This window comes from Malaclemys terrapin, chromosome 8, assembly GCF_027887155.1.
Source record: "Malaclemys terrapin pileata isolate rMalTer1 chromosome 8, rMalTer1.hap1, whole genome shotgun sequence".
NCBI classification, from domain to species: Eukaryota; Metazoa; Chordata; order Testudines; family Emydidae; genus Malaclemys; species Malaclemys terrapin.
Genome location: NC_071512.1, coordinates 75,464,390 through 75,485,858, shown reverse-complemented (window position 1 = coordinate 75,485,858; position 21,469 = coordinate 75,464,390). Strand labels below are relative to the sequence as shown.

The window sequence follows — 21,469 nt, the reverse complement described above, 5'->3', positions numbered from 1 at the left end:
AGCCATAGGTGGAATTTGGCATGGTGTATTTATTTCTACATTGATGTGGGTTAAGGAAGAAACTTTGGGCAGATTATTTTATCAGTGCCTATTGTAGTGTTTCTCTCTGGTATTAGTGACAAAGACATGATACTGAACTATATGGAGTGCTGGTCTGATCCACTATGTCAATTCCTGTATTCCTAGGTACAGTAATTATTTAACCAAATGCAGGAGTTGAGATTTGGATAGGCACATATTTTGAGCTGTGCATATTTTCGCTCTATTACATATTTCTTGTAGATTACATTTATTTTGATATTTGTCTCTTTAGATAGCTTTTGCATTTATTTTAGTGCAATGGTACAATTGAGACTAAAGAAAATCAAGGCTGAGTTTTTTTTAGAATATCCCCTGTGTGTGTGTGTGTGTGTGTGTGTGTGTGTAATATTACATATACATATACACACAGTACATATACATACAGTATATATATACTGAAGATACTAAATTGTGTTTGCTGTGGAACCTATAACCCCAGGTGTCTTTGACTGCTTTGTATTTAAAATCTCAAACTTTAACTCTTGTGCTGACTTAGTCACTCCACACCCCCAATTAGTATCTCGTATCGTAGCAGCCCTTAGAACCAAACATCAGACATTCGTTACTTCGTGCCTAGGGTCTCGAAATCTCAGAACGGTGGAGACTGGGAGCCAACTGGGAAGGGCCCCCTTACATCCTAGTACCATGGGGCTCTGCGGGTGGGCGAGGAGGAACTCTCCCCAACTCCCCCCCAAATCCTGAATCCCGTCTCCACGGGGTGGAGACGGGGCGCTTGATCCGCCTACCTCCCCCAAACCCCATCCCCACAGGGCACCGTGTGCGCGCGGAGGCCGCTAGCTCCACCTCAGTGCACCCAGCCCTGGCACTAACGGGCAGCAGCTTCCCTCGCAGGTGGCGGAGGCTCGGCCCCTTTAAGGCCGAGGCTGCCGAAACCCGATCCCGCAGTGAGTGGCTTGTCGCAGCAGCCCTCGGAGCTGCCGCCACCCGCTGCCCCCGGAGCATCCTGTGTGGCAAGCAGCGAAGGGCTCTCCCCGCAGCGCCGGCAGGGATGGGGGAGGAGCTGCGGCCACACTAGCCCCCGTCTGGCCTCCCACCCCAGGTAAGGGTGCGCGGGGCTCGGGTGGGGCAGTGCCCGCAGCCTTCCACAGGGACACGGCCTGCCCGCCTGGGGTGGGGGCGGCGCAATGGGGAGCGGCCGGGAGCCCCGCTCGGGGCCGGGCTGCGCATCCCAGCTCCAGGCCCATCGTGTGAGGGGCAGGCGGCGGGCAGGTTCCCATGAATCCCCTCCCCCGCCTGCCGGGAGCGAGGGGTCTGGTGTAGTGAACGGGACTGGGGGGTTCTGCCCCAGCAGGGAGAGGGTTAATGGAAAAGGGGGGGGGGTTGTGCAGCCCCGGGAGGGAGCGAGTCAGTGGGAACAGTCGCGCGGGGGAGGGGGGGTTGTGCAGCCCCGGGAGGGAGCGAGTCAGTGGGAACAGTCGCGCGGGGGAGGGGAGGTTGTATAGTCCAGCAGGGAGAGGGGAAACGAAAGCTGGAATCGGGGAAAGGCAGCTGATACTGCAGCTCCAGTTTTTGCCCACTAGACCAGCAGGGTTGCTGTCAAATTGCATCAAGTCCTGTCTCTACAATATGCTACCGCTATAATGCTGTGAAACGGGTCCAGCCTCTCTGAAATGCTGCACTGAATAAACTAATACTTTTAAAGGGACACTTTCAGATTTAAAATACTGTTTTAAAATCTGATGTCCTTATTTCCCTACATATAATATCTTAGATTGTTATTTAAAGTGAATTTTGTAAATGCTAATATAATGTTCACTTTTGGTTTGTCTGAATATCTGTCCTCTTGGACAAAAAAGAATACTAGTAATTACATGCTTTTATTTCTAATTTGTTTACAATCTGGCTTTCCTTTGCTAGGTAGTATAGCAATGTTTGATTACACTGCTCTACAGCCAAAATGCTTCTGAAATAAATGTAGTCAAACTTTACTAATTCTGGGTCACTGAGAACGAAAATGATGCTTAAAATTGTTGATTGGCTCTAGTTTTCAAGATATGCTATTGGGTCAGTATATACAACCCTTGACTTGGGAATGGCGGAGGATAAGTGAGTTATAAAGGGAAGGGATCTCAGTTTAAACCAGAAATGACTAAAATACATCTTTGACTGGATCTATGAATAAATCTATGACTGGGTTTGGACAGTACTTGCTTTTTAGGCAAAACAATGAATGATGCAATCTGAAACTGGTATTGCGTCATAGACGATGTGAATTGCATCATGTTATTCCTAGAAGTCATGGATGATGCAATCATAACGAAGCTTACATAACTCTGCTGAACAAATTGCCCTATATCAGCTCTAGAAATCATACAGTGTCGTGCTCTCTTATTTGTCAGTGTTTGATTTTGCAAAGGGACACATTTGTTTAGCCAAAGTGAGCAGAGATGCCTCGTACTTGTGTGAACAGTGCAGATAACTTCTGCTATGTTTGTGGTGAAGTGACTTTTGCATCACAAAAGCGCAGTATAACCACTATCGTTAAGAAAGCCTATCACCTTTATTTTGGCTGCAAAATTGGAGATCAGGACAATGTGGGCCCCCACACATATGCTGCAACACTTGTGCAACAAATCTTCGCCAGTGGTTGAACAGGAAAAGGAAATCTATGCCTTTTGCAGTGCCAATGATTTGGAGAGAGCCAACAGATCATACCAGCAATTGTTACTTCTGCATGGTGCCTCCAATTGGGAAAGGTGTGTCAAAGAAGAAAAAGTGGACTGTGCATTATCCAAACATTCCATCAGCTATATGCCCAGTACCCCACGGAGAAGGACTGCCGGTTCCTGATGCGCCATAATCATTCTCACTTGAGTCAGACGAGGAAAAGGATGAAACTTCTGGTCCTGAACCATCAATGTCACAGGACCCACATTTTCTCCCATCCTCCTCCTCTGAACCACACCCCATAACACAAGGTGAATGACCTTGTCAGGGATTTGGAACTACCCAAGAGTAAGGCAGAGCTGTTGGGCTCCAGACTACAGCAGTGGAATCTCCTGGCTGGTGATGTTACGGTTTCCATGTTCCGTGACCGTCAAAAGGATCTTGTCCCATTCTTCTTCATGGAAGGTGATCTTGTAGCCTGCAACAACATCAGTGGTGTGATGGCAGCCCTCAACATCGTTCACGATCCAGATGAGTGGAGACTGTTCATTGATTCATCGAAGATGAGTCTTAAAGCTGTTTTACTGCATAATGGCAATGTTTTGCCATCAATTCCAGTTGGTCAGGCAGTCCATATGAAGGAAACCTATGACAACGTGAAACAACTTTTGAGGTGCATAAACTATGACCAACATCAGTGGCAGCTTTGTGGCGATTTGAAGGTTGTTGCTCTCTTGCTTGGTCTGCAGACTGGATACACAAAGTACTGCTGTTTTCTCTGCGAATGGGATAGTCATGCAAGAGATTCCCACTACATCAAGAAAGATTGGCCACTCCGACAGTCATTGGAGCCTGGGAGGAAAAGTGTTCAGCATCCACCACTTGTTGAATCAAGGAAGATTTTGTTACCACCCTTACACATCAAGCTGGGTCTGATGAAGAACTTTGTCAAGGCCATTGACAAAACACAAGCAGCTTTCAAGTACCTCCGTGGAAAATTTCCAAGGTTAAGTGAAGCTAAGATAAAGGAAGGTGTCTTTGTTGGTTCTCAGATTCGTGAACTTCTTCGAGATGATGCATTTGACCATGCACTGCGTGGCAAGGAAAAGACGGTATGGAAGGCCTTCCAGTTAGTGGCAATAAATTTTCTCGGAAACAACAAGGCAGACAACTACAGGTTGTTGGTGGAAAACCTCCTTAAGGCATACAGAAGCCTTGGTTGCAACATGTCACTAAAGATACATTTTTTGCACTCTCATCTAGATTTTTTTCCACCAAACTGCGGAGCAGTGAGCGACAAGCACGGCAAGCGATTTCACCAGGACATTGCAACAATGGAGAAACGCTATCAGGGCAAATGGAGCCCATCAATGCTTGCAGACTATTGCTGGACAGTGACAAGAGATGCTCCATTTAATGAATACAAGAGACAAGCCAAGAAGCGCCGAGTAGACACTGAATAGGACTAAACTATGTACATAATAGTTTTTTGCCTTTTGTTTCATAATAAATTTTATTTATATAACCCTTTTGCTGATTTTTAAAGTGTTACATAAACAGGACAGATGAAATATTATCATGTAAAGCAACTATAAACACATGAAAAGACCTAGGTTTACAATTTATGATTAAAACTCTACTATCTACACAATATACATAGATATAAAATGTAAAAACTTAAATATCTTAGAAACAGTAGCCAATCAGTTGTTTTAATTGTCATATTTGAATTCAGCACATCAAAATACATAATAAATAGCACATTTTATCTCTGAAGCAGACGACTTCTCAAAAATTGTAGACCAGTGTTATTGAACATTGCAAATAAATGTTTGCATCTCAACAAATTAAAAATTAGGTGTAATTGATTTCCTTTCTTCTCCCTTCTCCTCCAGCCACCTAATACTCTGAAATTGAAATTTCAGGAAATGTTTTTATTAATGTTTCTGGTTTTAGAAACTTCTGTTCCTGAAATAACAGTACCCATATGTTGTTTTTTTTGTTTGTCTTTTTTTTTTAAGTTAGCGATTTTTAAAATGTTCAGTACCACTATAAAGTTTTTTTTTCCACTTTTTCTCTTTATCTCTTTTCTGCTAAAGACTCTTGATGTATCTGAAAGCTTTGAGGAAATAAGCTTTTTTGATAAGCGATATTGCAACACGTAATTCACCTTGCAGTTTGGTTTTGGTAGGGGAATATGACTAATCTCTGCAGTTTCAGAGCAGGGTACAAAACACATTGGGTTTTGTTTAAGCATTTTAGTTGTTTATTTGAATACAAGTTGTCATTAGGAATGAATGCTTGAGTTATAATAGGAAGGGGGCTGCTTGTGCTCTGGGCAATCTGTATTTATCATTTAGAGGTATGCAAATAACTATTTTTGTTTTGTTTGCTTTTTTCTGGTTCAGCAGCGGAACTGAAAATGTCAGACTTTGTTTACTACAAATGTTTCGTTTGACTCAAAATGAAATGTTTAGTTTAGGGTTTTTTTCAATTGAACCAAATTTTTGAAAGGAAAAATAATTTCAAATTAGAAAAGTGAAACATTTTGTTTCAAAAATATTGATGCAAAGCATTTAGCTTTTTCAGTGTTTTTTACTCAAAACAATTTGATGATTTCAACATGAATTCGAAAAATGTTTCAGTCGATCCAAATCTGCATTTTTCAGAGGAAAAAAAAGTTTTGTTGAAAATTTTTGTCCAATCTGTTGTCACATGTCTAGCTATTATGATGATTGAAGCAAGACAGTTTATAAAATAAAATGTTCATAGAATCATAGGACTGGAAGGGACCTCGAGAGGTCATCTAGTCCAGTGGCTTTCAACCTTTTCAGACTACTGTACCTCTTTCTGGAGTCTGATTTGTCTTGCATACCCCCAAGTTTCACCTCACTTAAAAACTACTTGCTTACAAAATCAGACATAAAAATACAAGTGCCACAGCATGCTATTACAGAAAATTGCTTACATTCTCATTTTTACTATATTATTATTAATCAATAGGAATATAAATATACTTACATTTCAGTGTATAGTATATAGAGCAGTATAAACAAGTCATTGTCTCTATGAAATTTTAGTTTGTACTGACTTCACTAGTGCTTTCTATGTAACCTGTTGTAAAACTAGGCAAATATCTAGATGAGTTGATGTACCCCCTTGGAAGACCTCTGCATACCCCAGGGGTACACATATCCCTGGCTGAGAACCACTGATCTAGTCCAGTCCCCTGCACTCATGGCAGGACTAAGTATTATCTAGACCATCCTTAACAGGTGTTTGTCTTACCTACTCTTAAAAATCTCCAATGATAGAGATTCCACAATCTCCCTAGGCAATTTATTCCAGTGCTTAACTACTCTTGACAGTTAAGAAGTTGTCCATGATGTCCAACCTAAACTACCTGTGCTGCAATTTAAGCCCATTGCTTCTTGTTCTATCCTCACAGGCTAAAGAGAACAATTGTTCTCCTTCCTCCTTGTAACAACCTTTTATGTACTTGAAAACTGTTATCCTGTCCCCTCTCAGTCTTCTTCTCTTCTCCAGACTAACCAAACCCAATTTTTTTCAATCTTCCCTTATAGGTCATGTTTTCTAGACCTTTAATCATTTTTGTTGCTCTTCTCTGGACTTTCTCCAATTTGTCCACATCTTTCCTAAAATGTGGCATCCAGAAGTGGACACAATACTCCAGTTGAGGCCTAATCAGTGTGGAGCGGAGTGAAAGAATTACTTCTCATGTCTTGCCTACAACACTTCTGCTAATAGATTCCAGAATGATGTTTGCTTTTTTTTGGAACAGAGTTACACTGTTGACTCATAATTATCTTGTGATCCACTATGACCCCCAGATCCCTTTTTGCAATATTCCTTCCTAGGCTCTCATTTCCCATTTTGTATGTACGCAACTGATTGTTCCTTCTTAAGTGGAATCATTATATCAGATAATTAGGGTAGTATGAAATACTGTTTAGAATCACTAACACCATCATCATGGGGCTATTAGATAGGAGACCTACACCTCCTTATCTTTTTGCATGTCAGTTGTGTTCTGAGCATGCCTACCGGATGGGCAGGGGAACACCTAGTTTGTAAATCCCGCCAAGGCTTAGGCATGTGTTAGGTGCTGAGTAGCTTGGTGTCACCAGGACTTAGGCAGCTTTGCACATGAGCACAGGCAGAAATTTAGGCACTGAGTGGACTTTACTAGTGGAAATTTAGGTGCCTACAGGGTTAGATGGCAGCTAAGTGGTGAATATCTGTTGCACTTAAATGTTGGATTTAAGCACCTATGTCCTCTTTGTCAATCTAATCCTTTGTGTTTGTGTTTAAAAAGCCATGTTTAGTAAAAGTTAAGTTGCTAAATTAAACAAGATACACAATTAGGGCTAACTTAACCCCTTCACTTAAAAGGTTAAATCTTTACTCATGTGAATATTTTTATGGTTGATCTGCTCTTTGTCTATACTTGTGTATGAAATTATGTACATGCTCAACTCCTTTATTTTATTTGAGTTAAAATACAACACTGCTTTCATCTTGCTCAAGTGGAATTCCAAATTAGCTCCTAGATTTTCATTACTGTGTGTACAAAAGTCTTTTGAGAAAGCCTATGTAAAACTAGCTCTTGAACTCAGTCTGGCAAAACTGTCATGAATGTTTACCAGACCAAGAATAAAACTTACTTTCTATAATAATGGGAGTGGAGAGAGGGGAATTTCTTGCCCACTTAAAAAAAAATCATGCGAGTCTGAGGAGAATTTTGCAAAATTAAATGTTTAGCGACTTTCTAACAAACCAGATTGTAGCCATAGGGAAACAAAATTTTAATGTAGTGCATGTTTTAGCAACTCAATGTGGCCTGATTTTTTTCAGTGGTGGTGTTTACCTATGGTTTCTATTAAAATCAGCATGAGCTCTGGATGGCCAGTACCTCTGAGAATCACGCTACAGAACTGGGGGGGAGGGGGCTTGGAGGCAAGTGCAGAATTCCTTCTAGAGACTATTTTGAAAGAGGGTTTATCTTTTTGTAGACATTTTAGGTATCATTTCTTGCAGTAAATTGAGATACAAGTACATAGCCAATATTCATAACTTCAAATACAAAAATGATATACCCATACAGACAGCATAATCATAACCAGCAAATTACAACCTTTTCAGAGACACCTTACTTGACCTCCTTTGTACAAGATTTGGTGCAACTATAGGACCTTGGTTGCAACAATGATCTATACGGTCACAATTCATGTCAATAACGTCACAGCTCCTTTTACTTTGAAGGCTCTGTGCCTAGGTACACCAGTTGAAGATCTGGCCCCAGGCATCTCAAGTACTAGACCCACATTTATGCCACAGGATCAAAGTACATCCCAGGCACTTAACTTCTCTGAGCCTCTATTTCTTCATTTGCAAAATGGGGATAATGGTACTAATCTTGCAGGGTATTGAGGCTTAATTCATTAATATCTGTAAATATTTCAGATTGTTTAAGCAGTAGTACTGTCTAAGAGCAATTTTTAATGTATTAGTTATACAACCTCTTGGCCTGCTGCAATTTCCAGAGAAATGACAGCAAGTGTAAGTTCATTTAAACAAAACAAAGGGTCTGTTCAGCGCTGGAAAAGAGTAAACAGGCAACCAGTGTTGCTGTTGCATGCATACATGCATTCTTTCATTCTCCAAAAACACACAACCTGATTTACCCACAAATTACTTCATGAACCATTTCCATTTGGTAGAAGTTACATACTTTGGGGTGCTGTCTGCATGCAAATATGCTCCTTTACAAAGCAAATGCAGTAACTTGTTACAATAGAGGGAAACACATAGGAAAGAGCATCTCTGAGTTAAGGTTATTCCAATAAAGGCTAAACTAAGTTTGAAGAAAATTGGTTCATAATATTTTGAAATATATGTCAACATATTTGAATTAAAAAAAATATATATATATGGGATTATTTTTGTGTCATCTGAAAGCTAACATGCATTAGAACATTGGTGCCCAAACTGTGGGGCACATCCTCCCCCAGGGGGCGTGGAGAAATGTTCAGCGGGGTGGGGAGGGAGCACCACCCAGCCCCACTCTGCCCCCAGCTCCGCTCTGGCCCTGCTCCCAGCCATGGCTCTGCTCCCAGCCACAGTCCCTGCCATGGCTCTGCTCCCAGCCGCAGACCCAGCTGCAGCTCTGGCTTTGGCTCCCAGCTCCCAACCTCAGCTCCGCTCCCGACCACAGCTCCCAAGGAAAGGCACAGACAGGTTCCATTACGGGCGGGGGGGCGGGGGGGGGGCACAATGGAAAAAGTTTGTGGATCACCGCATTAGAACATTGGGAAGTCTCTATCACTGGGGCACTCCACTTTAAAATTAACAGCTCATAGCTTCAGAATTACTGAACCAATTTCCTTCACATTTGACTTGTTTTGTACATCATGGAGTATGTCTACACTTCAAGCTGGGAATCAGACTCCCCTCTCTGAGACAGACCTGTGCTAGCTCTGTAGCCTCTGCACCACAATGGGCTAGATGCCCTTAATATGTGCCTACTGCCTTGGATAGATATGTGCTTGGTGAGTAGCCTCTCCCGTTGCTTGCACAGCTATGGCTACACTCTATTTTTAGTGCATTAGCTCGACCAGAGTTAGGACAGATATGTGTCCTCAAGATGGGAATCACACCCCAGTCTGAAGTGTAGATGTAGCCTTATTATAGTGGTGCAGCAGCAGGTTGCGTCACGATTTCTGTATAAAGTTTGACTTTTTGAAGTCTTCCAAAATCAACATGCTCAGTTGGATTCCTCTGAAATTTGGTGTGCCTTAGGAGGATGCAGAGTAAGAATAGTGATCCAAATTTGGGGTCACTTGAATTAGGAGTTGTAGAGATATAAGCACCCAAAATTGCCATTTTTCAAAAAGTTTCTAGGTGGATATTTTTGTGCAGAGCTAGCAATCTGTGGGTCAAAATATCTGTCTGTTGAATTTTACCCAAGGTAGTGCACAGCACCCACTAAATCTTTGGGTGACCAAATTGATAACAATATTTAAGAATGTACATTTTTTTTTACAGCGCACATGCACAAATACAGAAAAAAGGCTAGAGTGCTTCTCTTCTCACCATTTTATGTGCTTTAAAGCTCAACTCCTGTAAGCGCTCTAAAATCCAACCAATTGCTTTAAAATTTGGTGTGCCTCAGGGGGGTGCAGGGGATCACTAGTGATCCAAGTGTCATAGAAATTTCTGTCCGTTCCAGCTGAGGAATAAGGAGAGACGGACACAGCTAGCCAAGCAAGGAGCCCCGGGAGGGGCGAGCCGTTTATTTCAATTGCAATTGGGTTCGAGCTCATAAGTCAGCAAGAACAAAGAAAACACTTACACCAAAGCATTATATGCAGTTGCTTATGATAATCTATTGCTCTATGATTGGCCAAAATTTGCCATCATTACCTTACATAATTAGCAAGCTACATGTATCTGCCCCTCTTATGACCCCTTATTGTTCATTTACTTGCCCCCCACCCTTGTTATTTTGCAAACTAAGTAGTTAGTTATCTATAGGATACATGCACAGGGAGTTCCATTGTCTATAGGTTTGGAGTTTGGCTACATTTCCTCTCGAAGGAACTTCCTGAGTTAAGACAACCTATAGCTGACCCCGTGTGTACATGACAAATTTGCCCCCTGGCCGTTAAGTAGAATAATTCTATATCAATTTCCCCCCTTAGATCATGACCCATGTAATGGGCTCATGATCACACTTTTCACAGCAGTAGGAGTATTACAGCAAATATGTAGGGGTCAGAATATCAGCATCTGGCATGGTTTCCTGCCTTTGCCAAAACCCATCTTTCTTGTAAAGAGAGAAATATCCCCTTTGATTTGCTAGTTGTCCTAGCACATTTAGAGATTTTGCACATGGACAGTTTAAACACACATAAAAAAAATAAACACAATCATCAGTAAAATCATAACACCTCCTTTCAGGAGTCCCTTTAGCCAGCCTGTTAAGGAAGGGAACCAGGAAAATAAACTATCAAACCAATCATTTGTCCAGCTACCTTCAGCAGACCTGTCTCGGGCAATGTCTCTTAAGTGGGCTGCTCTGTCAAAGGTATCTTTATAGGTGTCATTCACAAATACACAACACTCTTGGCCTATGAGGGCACAAGTTCCTCCTTGAGCTGCCAAAAAAAAAATATCTAAAGCCATATGATTTTGTAAAGCTAACTGTCTAAGTTGCTTAAGCTCAGTGGCTTGACTTGTAACTATTGTAGCAGTTTCATTAGCCATAATTTATAAAATACCCGGAGTCTTATAACCCCTCTCCTAAGTCTGCGATTATTAGGGAATGTTGTTCATGTCATTGGTTCAAGGGCTGCATCCTCTTCAGCTTGAGGTTTGCTAGTGTCCCTTACATTTCTAATCTTGCCTTTATGTAATTGCTTCACAATACGAGTGGGGGTAACATACAGGCAAGATAACAAGAACCTGAGAAGTGTACTGGAAGGGTATGATAGGCTTTATTTCCACACTCCCAGTAAGAACTGAACCCTGATGGAACAGGGCCGGGAGGAGTATACCATGTCACTCCCAACGCTTTTTGTAACAGGGATGTATAACGTCCCATAAACCCAATAGGCCCGTGCTTCGAGGAGATGTCTCCGTCTCTACATTTCTGCCTGCATACAGACATTGTCCATTGGAGTTTTCCCATACCATAGTGCAGCTTTCATAGCAGACACTATTGGCGCAGACACCCTTCTGGTTAATGTCATCAGTGGTGTCAAAACAATAAACAAAGGGAGTGACCCACTCTCCATCACCATTTGGGCCCACATAGTATTTGCATGTACTATTCCCTAAAAACAGGCCTAGCCCATTTCCCAGGAGACACCACTCACCCTGCACCTTGAAGGTTAACAAATACCTGGAGTTAGGGCTTATACCTTCTTGTTGCTAGGTATGAGTCGTAGCCTGATGGGGAGTAACATACACCTATGAATGAGTAATATTTGCAGCCATCAAAGGGATAGGAAGGAAAGAAAGTCCTCATTCCGCATCGGGAGGCACCGAGGTGCACACCCAGCATGAGTCATTCCTCCGTTCTGGGATTCTATTCCTCATCGCATGGCTAAATTTAATGAAATTATTATGGCCATAAGAAAGGGAAGGGAAAAACAACAAAATCAACAGAGGAAACATTTTCACAATAGGTTAAAATACCAACAAATAAAAGAAAAAAAGAGCAATAAACGTTAATCCAAATAATACAGTCCAATCTTCTATATCCATCAAAAACTGATATCAGTCGTTTAGGGCCTTGGCTGTCCTGTAGTCATCTACTTCGGGTTGGCCTTGCCAGTCGGCCAACAAGCATCGCTCCCACACTGGGGACCTTATCTAGGGGTTCCCTTTCGAGTGAATTTAAGTTTCAGTCCAGGCAAGGTCTACACCATCCACTGATTCTCTAGTCAATCCTTCATTAGTGAAAGGTTGGATATTTCGTTAATTTAGAAGGAGAGTAACAGCATGTGGAATTTTTACCACTAGGTGATGTCCCTGTACCAATTCTTGAGCTTTCTCAACTACCAAAGCTGCAGCAGCTAGGGCTTTAACATTCTACTACTTCTCTTGCAACAGGATTCAGTAGTGCTGAAAAAATAGGCCACAGGCCGTTGCTGTGATCCTAAAGCTTGCATAAGAACACCAGAGGCCACTCCCGCCCTTTCATGAACAAATAAGGTAAAAGGTTTCCTATCATCCAGGAGTCCCAAAGCAGGTGCCGATGCAAGGGCTGTCATGATACTCTCAAAGGATTCGGTAGCATCTTTAGTTCAGTTCACTGGATCAGGTTCATCCTTAGTGGTCATCTGCACTAGTGGTTTTGACATTTCCCCATACTCAGGAATCCAGGACTTACAGAATCCTGCCATGCTGAGGAATCCCCTTAACTGTCTCTTTGTCTTGGGCTGGGGTACATTTAAAATGGCACTTATTCTTTCCTGAGCAAGGCTTCTTTTTCCTGGTTTTAGTATGTGCCCTAAATATTTCACCTCCTGTAAGCAAGATTGAATCTTTGAGGGTGACGTCTTGTGTCCTTTCATTGCTAAGGCACATAAAAACTCTATCGAGTCCTGCTCATTAGTTTCTTGTGTTTCTGAGCATAATAAAAGATCATCCACATACAAAAGCAACATAGACTGTCCTGGGAAAATTACATCTTGTAAATCTTTATGCAACACAGCTGAAAATATAGCGGGGGATTCCGCATACCCCTGAGGGAGATGCTTCCATGATATCTGGGATGACCCCCTAAAAATGACTCAATTAAAGGAGTCAGTCCCTCTATTGCCTCTCTTGGGAGAGGGTATTGGGGAATGCGAGGGGGTCTATGTCTGTCCTAACACGTATCCAAACTGGCTCAGCTGACTTTAGTAATCCCACGTCAGTGTTTTTGTTCCCCATACCCAAGGTGGGACAGCATTTTCCAAATCCTTGGGAAGCATTGCTAAATTTGAAGGAGTTTCGGGATTCATTAGAGCCATCAAGGGAATGACAGAGTCATTTGGCAGGCTCAAAAGAATGCCTTGGTCAGAGCAGTGAATAATAGCCCGGAGTTTGCACAGCAAATCGTGTCCCAATAAACTGGTTGGTCCTTGGGTAAGTAGGAAGGCGTGTTCCTCAGACAGGGGCCCTATGTGTATGTTTAAAGGTTTGGAAATCTGACAACAAAAAGGATTTCCTTCAATTCCCATAACACGTTCAATTTTGCCACTCTTAGGAAGATCCAAATCAGTAAGGGTGGAAAGGGTGGCTCCTGTGTCTAATAAGCAATCATTCTGTTTTCCTCCAATCATCAAAGGAACTAGGGGATCATTGCGGGATAAGGAAAACACTGCGCAACATAACAATGTGGAACCCCCTTCATCCCATCAGTCATAAAGTCCCCCATTCTGCATTACCCCCTGGAAGGGTTGATTAGGCGGTGTCCAAGCTGGACCTTGGCCCTTATTAACACCTTGAGGAGGTTTAAGTTGTCCCTGGGCTCTCAGTTTACAATCTCTCTTCATGTGCCCTTCTTGATGACAGTAATAACAAATTAAAAGTCCTCTGGACCCCCCCCCCCTTTATTGGGTCCCACTCTACCAAAGAACCCTTGTCCTCTTCCTCGACCTCTGCCGACACCAGGCTCTGCTCCCTTCAATACAGCCACCAATATTCTTATATTTCCCTTTTTCTTCCTTCACCCTTTCAGCCTTTCATCGGGCTTCTCACCCATTAAACACTCTGGTGGCAATAGCCACTATCTGAGAGAGAGAGAGAGAGAGAGAGAGAGAGAGGCATCCCTGCAAATTTTCCATATCATTTACTCTCCACCTGATATCTTCTGCAGCCTGGTCTCTAAACAATCCTCTTACCACTGGCATATTTGCCTGTGCTTTAAGATCTAGACCCCCAAACAACCTAGCAGCTTTTATCAGTCTTTCATAATAGTCTGAGGGGTGTTCATCTGGGCCTTGATGGACAGAAGTTACTTTACTCCAATTAGTAGTTCTCTGCCCTGCCTTCTTAATTCCGTTTAAAATTACAGTCTATAAAACAAATACAAATAATTCATTCGTTCTGGTCTCAAATCTTCCAGGATGGCTCTCAAAGTTTTGAGGCGAAATCTTCCCCAATTCCTGAGAACACATCCCAGAAGTGTGCTGGCATCGAATTTCACCTGACAATTTCCCAAGTCAGGTCTAACTGACTCCTAAATTCCCTGCTTCAGTTCTCCACCATCCGCAGTGTTACTGAGAACAAAGCCCTGGAGTCAGTGACGGTTTCCTTTATGTCCCGGGGAGACCACCCAGCCTATCCAGTCAGCCTCTGTTCCTGCCTGGGTAATCTCCTGTCATCCGAAACTTGTTTTTATACTGGGCTGGCACTCTAAAAGTGTTTAACTGCCAGACGGATGTCCCAGTAATTTCACCGAGGCTGTCCCAAGGAAACCGTTGGGTCTAAGACCCCCGTGTACACATAACACAAAACAGAGACAATTTACCCGTCTCCTGATGAGGCCTCTTCCAACGCGATCTGTCTCGTTGCTTGTGGTCCGTCTCTCAGAGTCCTCCTTATTGTCCCCGCCGGGTGCCAACTCCCAAGACAATACAACCCAAGGTAAACTCAGCGCTGGTCCTTCTCGAGGGAGGGGCCCCGGAGCGGTTCCGAGCTGGAGAAGTCCCTTCTTGGTCGCCAAAACTGTCATAGAAATTTCTGTCCGTTCCAGCTGAGGAATAAGGCAAGACGGACACAGCTAGCCAAGCAAGGAGCCCCGGGAGGGGCGATCCGTTTATTTCAATTGCAATTGGGTTCGAGCTCATAAGTCAGCAAGAACAAAGAAAACACTTACACCAAAGCATTATATGCAGTTGCTTATGATAATCTATCGCTCTATGATTGGCCAAAATTTGCCATCATTACCTTACATAATTAGCAAGCTACATGTATCTGCCCCTCTTATGACCCCTTATTGTTCATTTACTTGCCCCCCACCCTTGTTATTTTGCAAACTAAGTAGTTAGTTATCTATAGGATACAGGCACAGGGAGTTCCATTGTCTATAGGTTTGGAGTTTGGCTACATTTCCTCTCGAAGGAACTTCCTGAGTTAAGACAACCTATAGCGGATCCCGTGTGTACGTGACAAATTTGCCCCCTGGCCGTTAAGTAGAATAATTCTATATCACAAGTTTGGGGTCATTGGGGTTCCCGACTTAAAGGTATTCTCCCTCCCCGCAGTTTTCCTTCTGCTGCCTTGTGTTGTACTGTTAAACTGAGAGGCACTAATGACTGGATGAAATCAAACTATTGCTGTGATGTAGGTCAAAATGATCTTCATTGGTTAGTTTTTTACCCAGGGCAGTGCATGGCACTCACTAAGTCTCTGGGGGATCCACCTGTGAATCATTTTAAAGAAATTTTTCACTTCTTCACTTGCACAGATGTACAGTCAGGAAGGATTACAGTGCAAATGCTCCAGTAAAGAAAAAAACATGAGAGGGTTTCTACACAGCCACTTCATGCTTGCCTTGGAAGTAAAAGGGAATGTGCCAATGCAATTGCCTGCTGGTGAACAACCTGGCACTGATGTTTCTAGTTCAAGCCTTTGTACAGCTGTGCAATAAAGGCTTAACAACTCATGTGGCTTGCTGCAAGTTGTCTGTGATAATATAATGTGTTTTTATTTTGTGGGGAGGTTTACTGTGAAGACAGCAGAATAGTCTAACCAAAATTTTTGTTATATTAGGTGGGGAAAAGCCAGAGACAGAAGACTCTGTGTATGATAGTCAAGAGAATGGGGACAGGGAGAGGAGTTGCGGCTGTGGAGGGGGGCAGGAAATGAGGATGGGTGGTAGGCAAGCCTTGAATTGGTTGTTTGGGAAAACCTGTATTTTACTAGCCCCTGGAGGAAGGGAGAGGCAGGGGCAACAAGTGGCTACTTTCTGATCTTGGGGCAGATGTATGGTTTTTTTTCCCCCAAGACACATAGTATGGAAGTTTGGAACTGAAGCCCAGGCACCTGGACTTCTGAGGGGGAATAAATGTGTGTGCTGCCAGGGTTGCCACTGTGTTGATTCTGGGTGATTCCTGGATCATGATGTTGCAGAAGTTTGCATGAGAGCAAGGAGTACACCATAACAGGGGATTGCTGACTACAGGCTGATTTGGGTGGAGAGAGCTGGCTAGTATTGGCATCAAGTTTTGCCCACTTTACAGCATCTAACTGGTGATGAAGAGGTTGTGATCTATTGGACATTGTGGTGATTCACTTGGATGGAAATGATCTGGGCCTTATTCCTGGTGTACACCTTGGACAATGTATGAAAGGAGATTTGGACCACATCAGAGATTTATGTCCAACAGCTGTGAAAGTTTTCTCTGATCTGTCTGAGCATCTGAATAATGACTACAGGGGCAATGTGAAAGCTAGTACTAAGTATTGGAAGAACATTAATTGGGAAATTGGAGGGTTCATGGATGACTGGAAAATGTGTACTGTTTGCCATAGAAATATTACAAGCTCTCTTGCCTCACTGTTTCTTGGAGATGAGGTACATCTGTTGGACAGGGATCAGAGGATCTTTTTCTGAGACATAAAATTGTCCATATTTTGGAACGGAAACCCTATCTCTTGCTGGCACTGCCACACACTCCACCTTCCAATCATTCTGAAACATGACCCGGAATACCAGTCCACTATAACATAGTTATCCTTCACGCCAGTACTCCATGTGAGTCATGTTATTGGGGATAGAGGTTGGAGGTGGGAAGTAACAGCAATAGAAATGTTTGGATACCAAGGAGTGAAGACTTCGGTGGGATGTGTTCCCTGCTTGTTGGTGAGGGCCAGGGTACAGTAATGGGAAGCGGGCCAGGTTGGAGGGGGGAATGCAGTGAATGGGTCAGGAGTGTGGTTGTGGATGTGTGTCAAAGCAGGGCTGGTTTGGCCTTGGTGGATGGGGTGGTTAGGCCTTGCTGGCTTGGTATGCAAATTGTGGGACTTGATATGTACAACTGCCTAAATGATTACTGACTCCTACCAACAACTTATCTTTGCCTGTTCAAAAAAGCTAAAATCCATTGGCAAAAAACTACATTAATGCAGAGCGAAGATTGCTTGGTGGTATGTTGTCTCCTTGCAGAATGCTGAGTTGAGCAAAATTCAAATTTATGAAAAACATGAAATGTACAGTTAACGTGCCCATGCAACCTTAACTCTGTTGTCTTTTAGCAGTGTCCCAATACACCACGTTAATAATAATATCTTTATTCTATCAACCCCTCAGTTGCTGAAATGTACAAACTCTTCCCCTCTTTTTACAACCCATTCACTCTCACCCGCAGGATTCCATTTAACACTATTAAAAGTTTGTTGTTTGCTTGTCTGTTTGAAAGTTCTCTATGCCACCTTCCCTCTACTCTCTTTGAGCAATACCTCATGCTGGCCGGTGGCACTATAAAATTCAGGAGGTTCCAGATCCTGGCATAGGCTCACACACTTGGTCAACTCCCCAGAAAGAATACCACACCTGTACAATTTAAAAGTCACTTCACCTTTTATACCTTTTATACCTCTCTTACACATACTCACATGATACTGTCTCAACCTACACTTTACTTAACCATCATAAGAATCCTCTCATATTCCACCTCACTGCTGACAATATCTCTTGTAATAAAAGCCCTATGCTCTGCTACTGACATAACCTACACAATTCTGCATAGAAATTATTCATACTGAAGGTATACATGCATCCCTGTTTTCACACGAAGGAGCATGATACAGATCTCTTCATACATGATCACAGCTCTGTCACACACCTCAAAGTATTCCACAGATTTACTAAACAGGCCCAACTACTGCTTCCACCAGTTAGTGTATGTATACCTAACACACTGACTGCAGATGGAGTGTAAGCAAATAATTCCCATTGGCTATTGCCAGCTCCAGGGGAACAGAGGGAAGGTGATATGGGCATTTCCTGCCCCTTTTTTTATATAGAAAGACTCTACTTCTAGGACATTCTAGAGAAAGATGCTGACTATTAGACAGTTATTACCATGTGTGAAATATTAGTCAAAGTCTTGATTAAGCAGCTGTGCTTCAATTAGATTTAAGGTCTTCAAAGTACACTTAAAAGCTATTTCTATACGCTGGTCTCTTAAGACAGTTTAAGAATATTGCCTTTGAAAGTATTTAAATCTTTTAATTACTACGGGCAGGTCTTCACTACCTGCTGGATTGGCGGGTAGAGATTGAGCTATTGGGGATCAATTTATCGCGTCTCATCTAGACGCGGCTAAATCGATCCCTGAACGCGCTCCCCGTTGACTCCGGAACTCCAGCTCGCGAGAGGTGGAAGTGGAGTCAACAGGGGAGCGGCAGCGGTCGACTTGCCGCCGTCCTCACGGCCAGGTAAGACGACCTAAGATACGCCAACTTCAGCTATGCTATTCGCGTAGCTGAAGTTGTGTATCTTAGGTCAACCCCCCGCCCCCCTCCCAGTGTAGACCAGGGCTATGAGTTATCCTGTCTTTCTTTTGTTTAGCTTCTCTTGTGAAAGGGTTGGATTATTTTTGGGATACAGGAATGTAAATGGAGTTCAGTATGGAAGCTCTAGTTGGGGATAACTGTTTTTTTTTCCTCATCTATATGGTGTATGGAAATTTAGTTTTGCAAATCCCTCTAACTTCTATTGAAGTCAAATGGTTAAATCCCTGAGAATGGTGCTGAAATTCTTTCCATAAGTCTGAAATAATAGTTCCATAACTCAAGTATCAGGGGGTAGCCGTGTTAGTCTGTATCCACAAAAACAACAAGGAGTCTGGTGGCACCTTAAAGACTAACCGATTTATTTGAGCATAAGCTTTCAGATGCATCTGAAGAAGTGAGGTTTTTTACCAACGAAAGCTTATGCCCAAATAAATTTGTTACTCTTTAAGGTGCCACCGGACTCCTAGTTCCACAACTGGAGCCTTTGTCAGCTATGTCTGTCTAGAACAGGGGTGGGCAAACTTTTTGGCCTGAGCCATACCTCTGGGTATGGAAATTGTATGGCGAGCCATGAATGCGCATGAAATTGGGGGTTGGGGTGCAGGAAGGGGAGAGGGCTCTAGCTGGGGGTGCGGGCTCTGGAGTGGAGCCAGAAATGAGGAGTTCAGGCTGCGGGAGGGGGCTCTGGGCTGGGAGTTGGGGTGCAGCTCCAGCTGGGGGTGCGGGCTCTGGGGTGGGGCTGGGGATGAGGGTTGGGGGTGCAGGAGGGTGCTCTGAGCTGTGACCAAGGGGTTCGGAGGGTGGGAGGGGTATCAGGGCTGGTGCAGGGGGTTGGGGCACAGAAGGGGGTCAGGCTTTGGTTGGCGCTTACCTCAAGCAGCTCCTGGAAGCAGTGGCATGTCCCCCCTCCAGCTCCTACGCAGAGGCGCAGCCAGACAGCTCCCATTGGCTGCAGTTCCCGGCCAATGGAAGCTGTGGAGGCGGTACTTGGGGCGGGGCAGTGTGTGGAGCCCCCTGGTTGCCCCTATGTATAGGAGCCGGAGCCAGGGGGCGGGGGACATGCTGCTGCTTCCAGGAGCCACAGCACATGCGGAGCGGGGCAAGCCCCTGACCCCACTCCCTGACGGGAACGTCGGAGTGGGGCAAGCCCTGGACCCTGCTCCCCAGCGGGAGCTCGAGGGCCGGATTAAAACATCTGAAGGGCCAGATGCAGCCCCCGGGCCATAGTTTGCCCACCCCTGGTCTAGAAAATATCTAGGAATGTCCAAAAAATTGTTTGCGCTTCTTCCCCATCTCTCCTTCCCTCGCCTCAGGTACAGACTGAACACATTCACTATTTAATAGGGCAACTCAAATGGCTACTTAATATATCACTGTTTTACATCTGAAGATTATTGTGTTCTGTGTAGCACTACATTTTATTTTTGTTTCTGCTTAAATTACTATCTTGGAGGCTTAAAATTCTTTTTGCAGCTACTTAAACAAAATAGTTTAATCAATGTCTGGACTGAGACAGTAATTCTGCCATTCCAATTAACAGGCTGAAGAATAATGGCTACCTTCAACAAACTGATTATTGGCACTGCTGTTACCAGTTTTACCATATTTCAGCTTCTGTTCCATGTTCTAAGTTCTTGGGCATCAACAAGAATAACTCCTGCTTTTAATAATCTCAACCAAAAAAGGAAGATTGAATGGAATTCAAGGTAAAGTGTTTAAAAATAAATACAAATAATGAATTGATTCAGAAATTTAGTAATTTTCAAGCTCCCAAATATATAACAGCATATAACTGAGGATGTAAAAATTATGAAAATACCCCCATCTCCCAAAAGCTATGTGAAGATCTAAGCAAAATTCCCTCCAGTTTACTGTAAATGCTGGATTACATCTAGCTTTTTTAAGGCATGCAAAGAAGGAATGTGTATGTAAGAGGTCTTCTTTCTTCTCTGAGTAGTGTCCCTCTTATGGGACACTACTTCACATGTGTATGTGTGGCAGGGCGACGACGCACTGGCGCGGCGCCTCCTACTGGTTGTCTCAGGAATTAGCTCTTCCAGCCCGGCGCGCCCTCTGCAGGCTGGTGTCTCACGTCCCGCTGGCCCCCGTATCCCTCCCAGGACCCCGGTGCCTTTGTATAACAGGGTTCTGCCCCCAGCACTAACCCCTCCGTCTCTGGATCTGCCCTCCCAGAGGAGCCCCCTATCCCCACTTTGCCTCAGTGGCTACTGCCAGTCTTCATCTAGCCCCTACTCCCTGGGGCAGACTGCAGTCTATAAACCACTCATCATCGGCAAGGGGGGGTTGGACCAGCTGCCTCTGCCTATTCCTGGGCTGCCTCTCTGCAGCCCTAGTACCCTTGTGGACCCTTAACTTGGCCTGCAGTCTGGGGCTTAGCTAGGCTGGAGCTCCCCAGCTCCCTCTGCCCTTCCCCAGCACTGCTCCACCCAAGGTACCCTCCTTAGCTTCCCAGGCAGCCAGGTCCTTCTCTTTCTAAGGAGCTAGAGAGAGAGAGTGTGTCTAGAGTTCCTGGCTCACAGCTCTTTTATAGGGCCAGCAGTGGTCTGATTGGGGCATGGCCTCAGCTGTGGCTGCTTCCCCAGTCAGCCTTTCCCCAGCCACAACCCTCTCCAGGGCTGCTTTTAACCTCTCTGGGCAGGAGCGGGGTGACCACCCCGCTACAGCATGTGTTTTCAATTGGAGATTTCTGCTGGCAGTGTCCATT

At 43.8% G+C, this 21,469-nt stretch overlaps 1 protein-coding gene across 4 annotated transcripts in view; it reads left to right on the top strand.

Moving 5' to 3' along the window:
* TLCD4 (TLC domain containing 4) overlaps nucleotides 1–21,469 on the top strand; it is a 97,749-nt gene that overhangs the window by 26,353 nt on the left and 49,927 nt on the right. For 2 of the 4 annotated variants that reach the window (XM_054038346.1, XM_054038343.1), the window contains exons 1-2: nucleotides 1,053–1,141; nucleotides 20,285–20,450. In XM_054038346.1, the coding sequence (XP_053894321.1) occupies nucleotides 20,296–20,450 (155 nt within the window). In that variant the 5' untranslated portion in view covers nucleotides 1,053–1,141; nucleotides 20,285–20,295. Of the gene's footprint in view, nucleotides 1–1,052; nucleotides 1,142–20,284; nucleotides 20,451–21,469 lie in introns of those variants that run through there. The other 2 variants (XM_054038344.1, XM_054038345.1) reach the window with 1 other exon arrangement.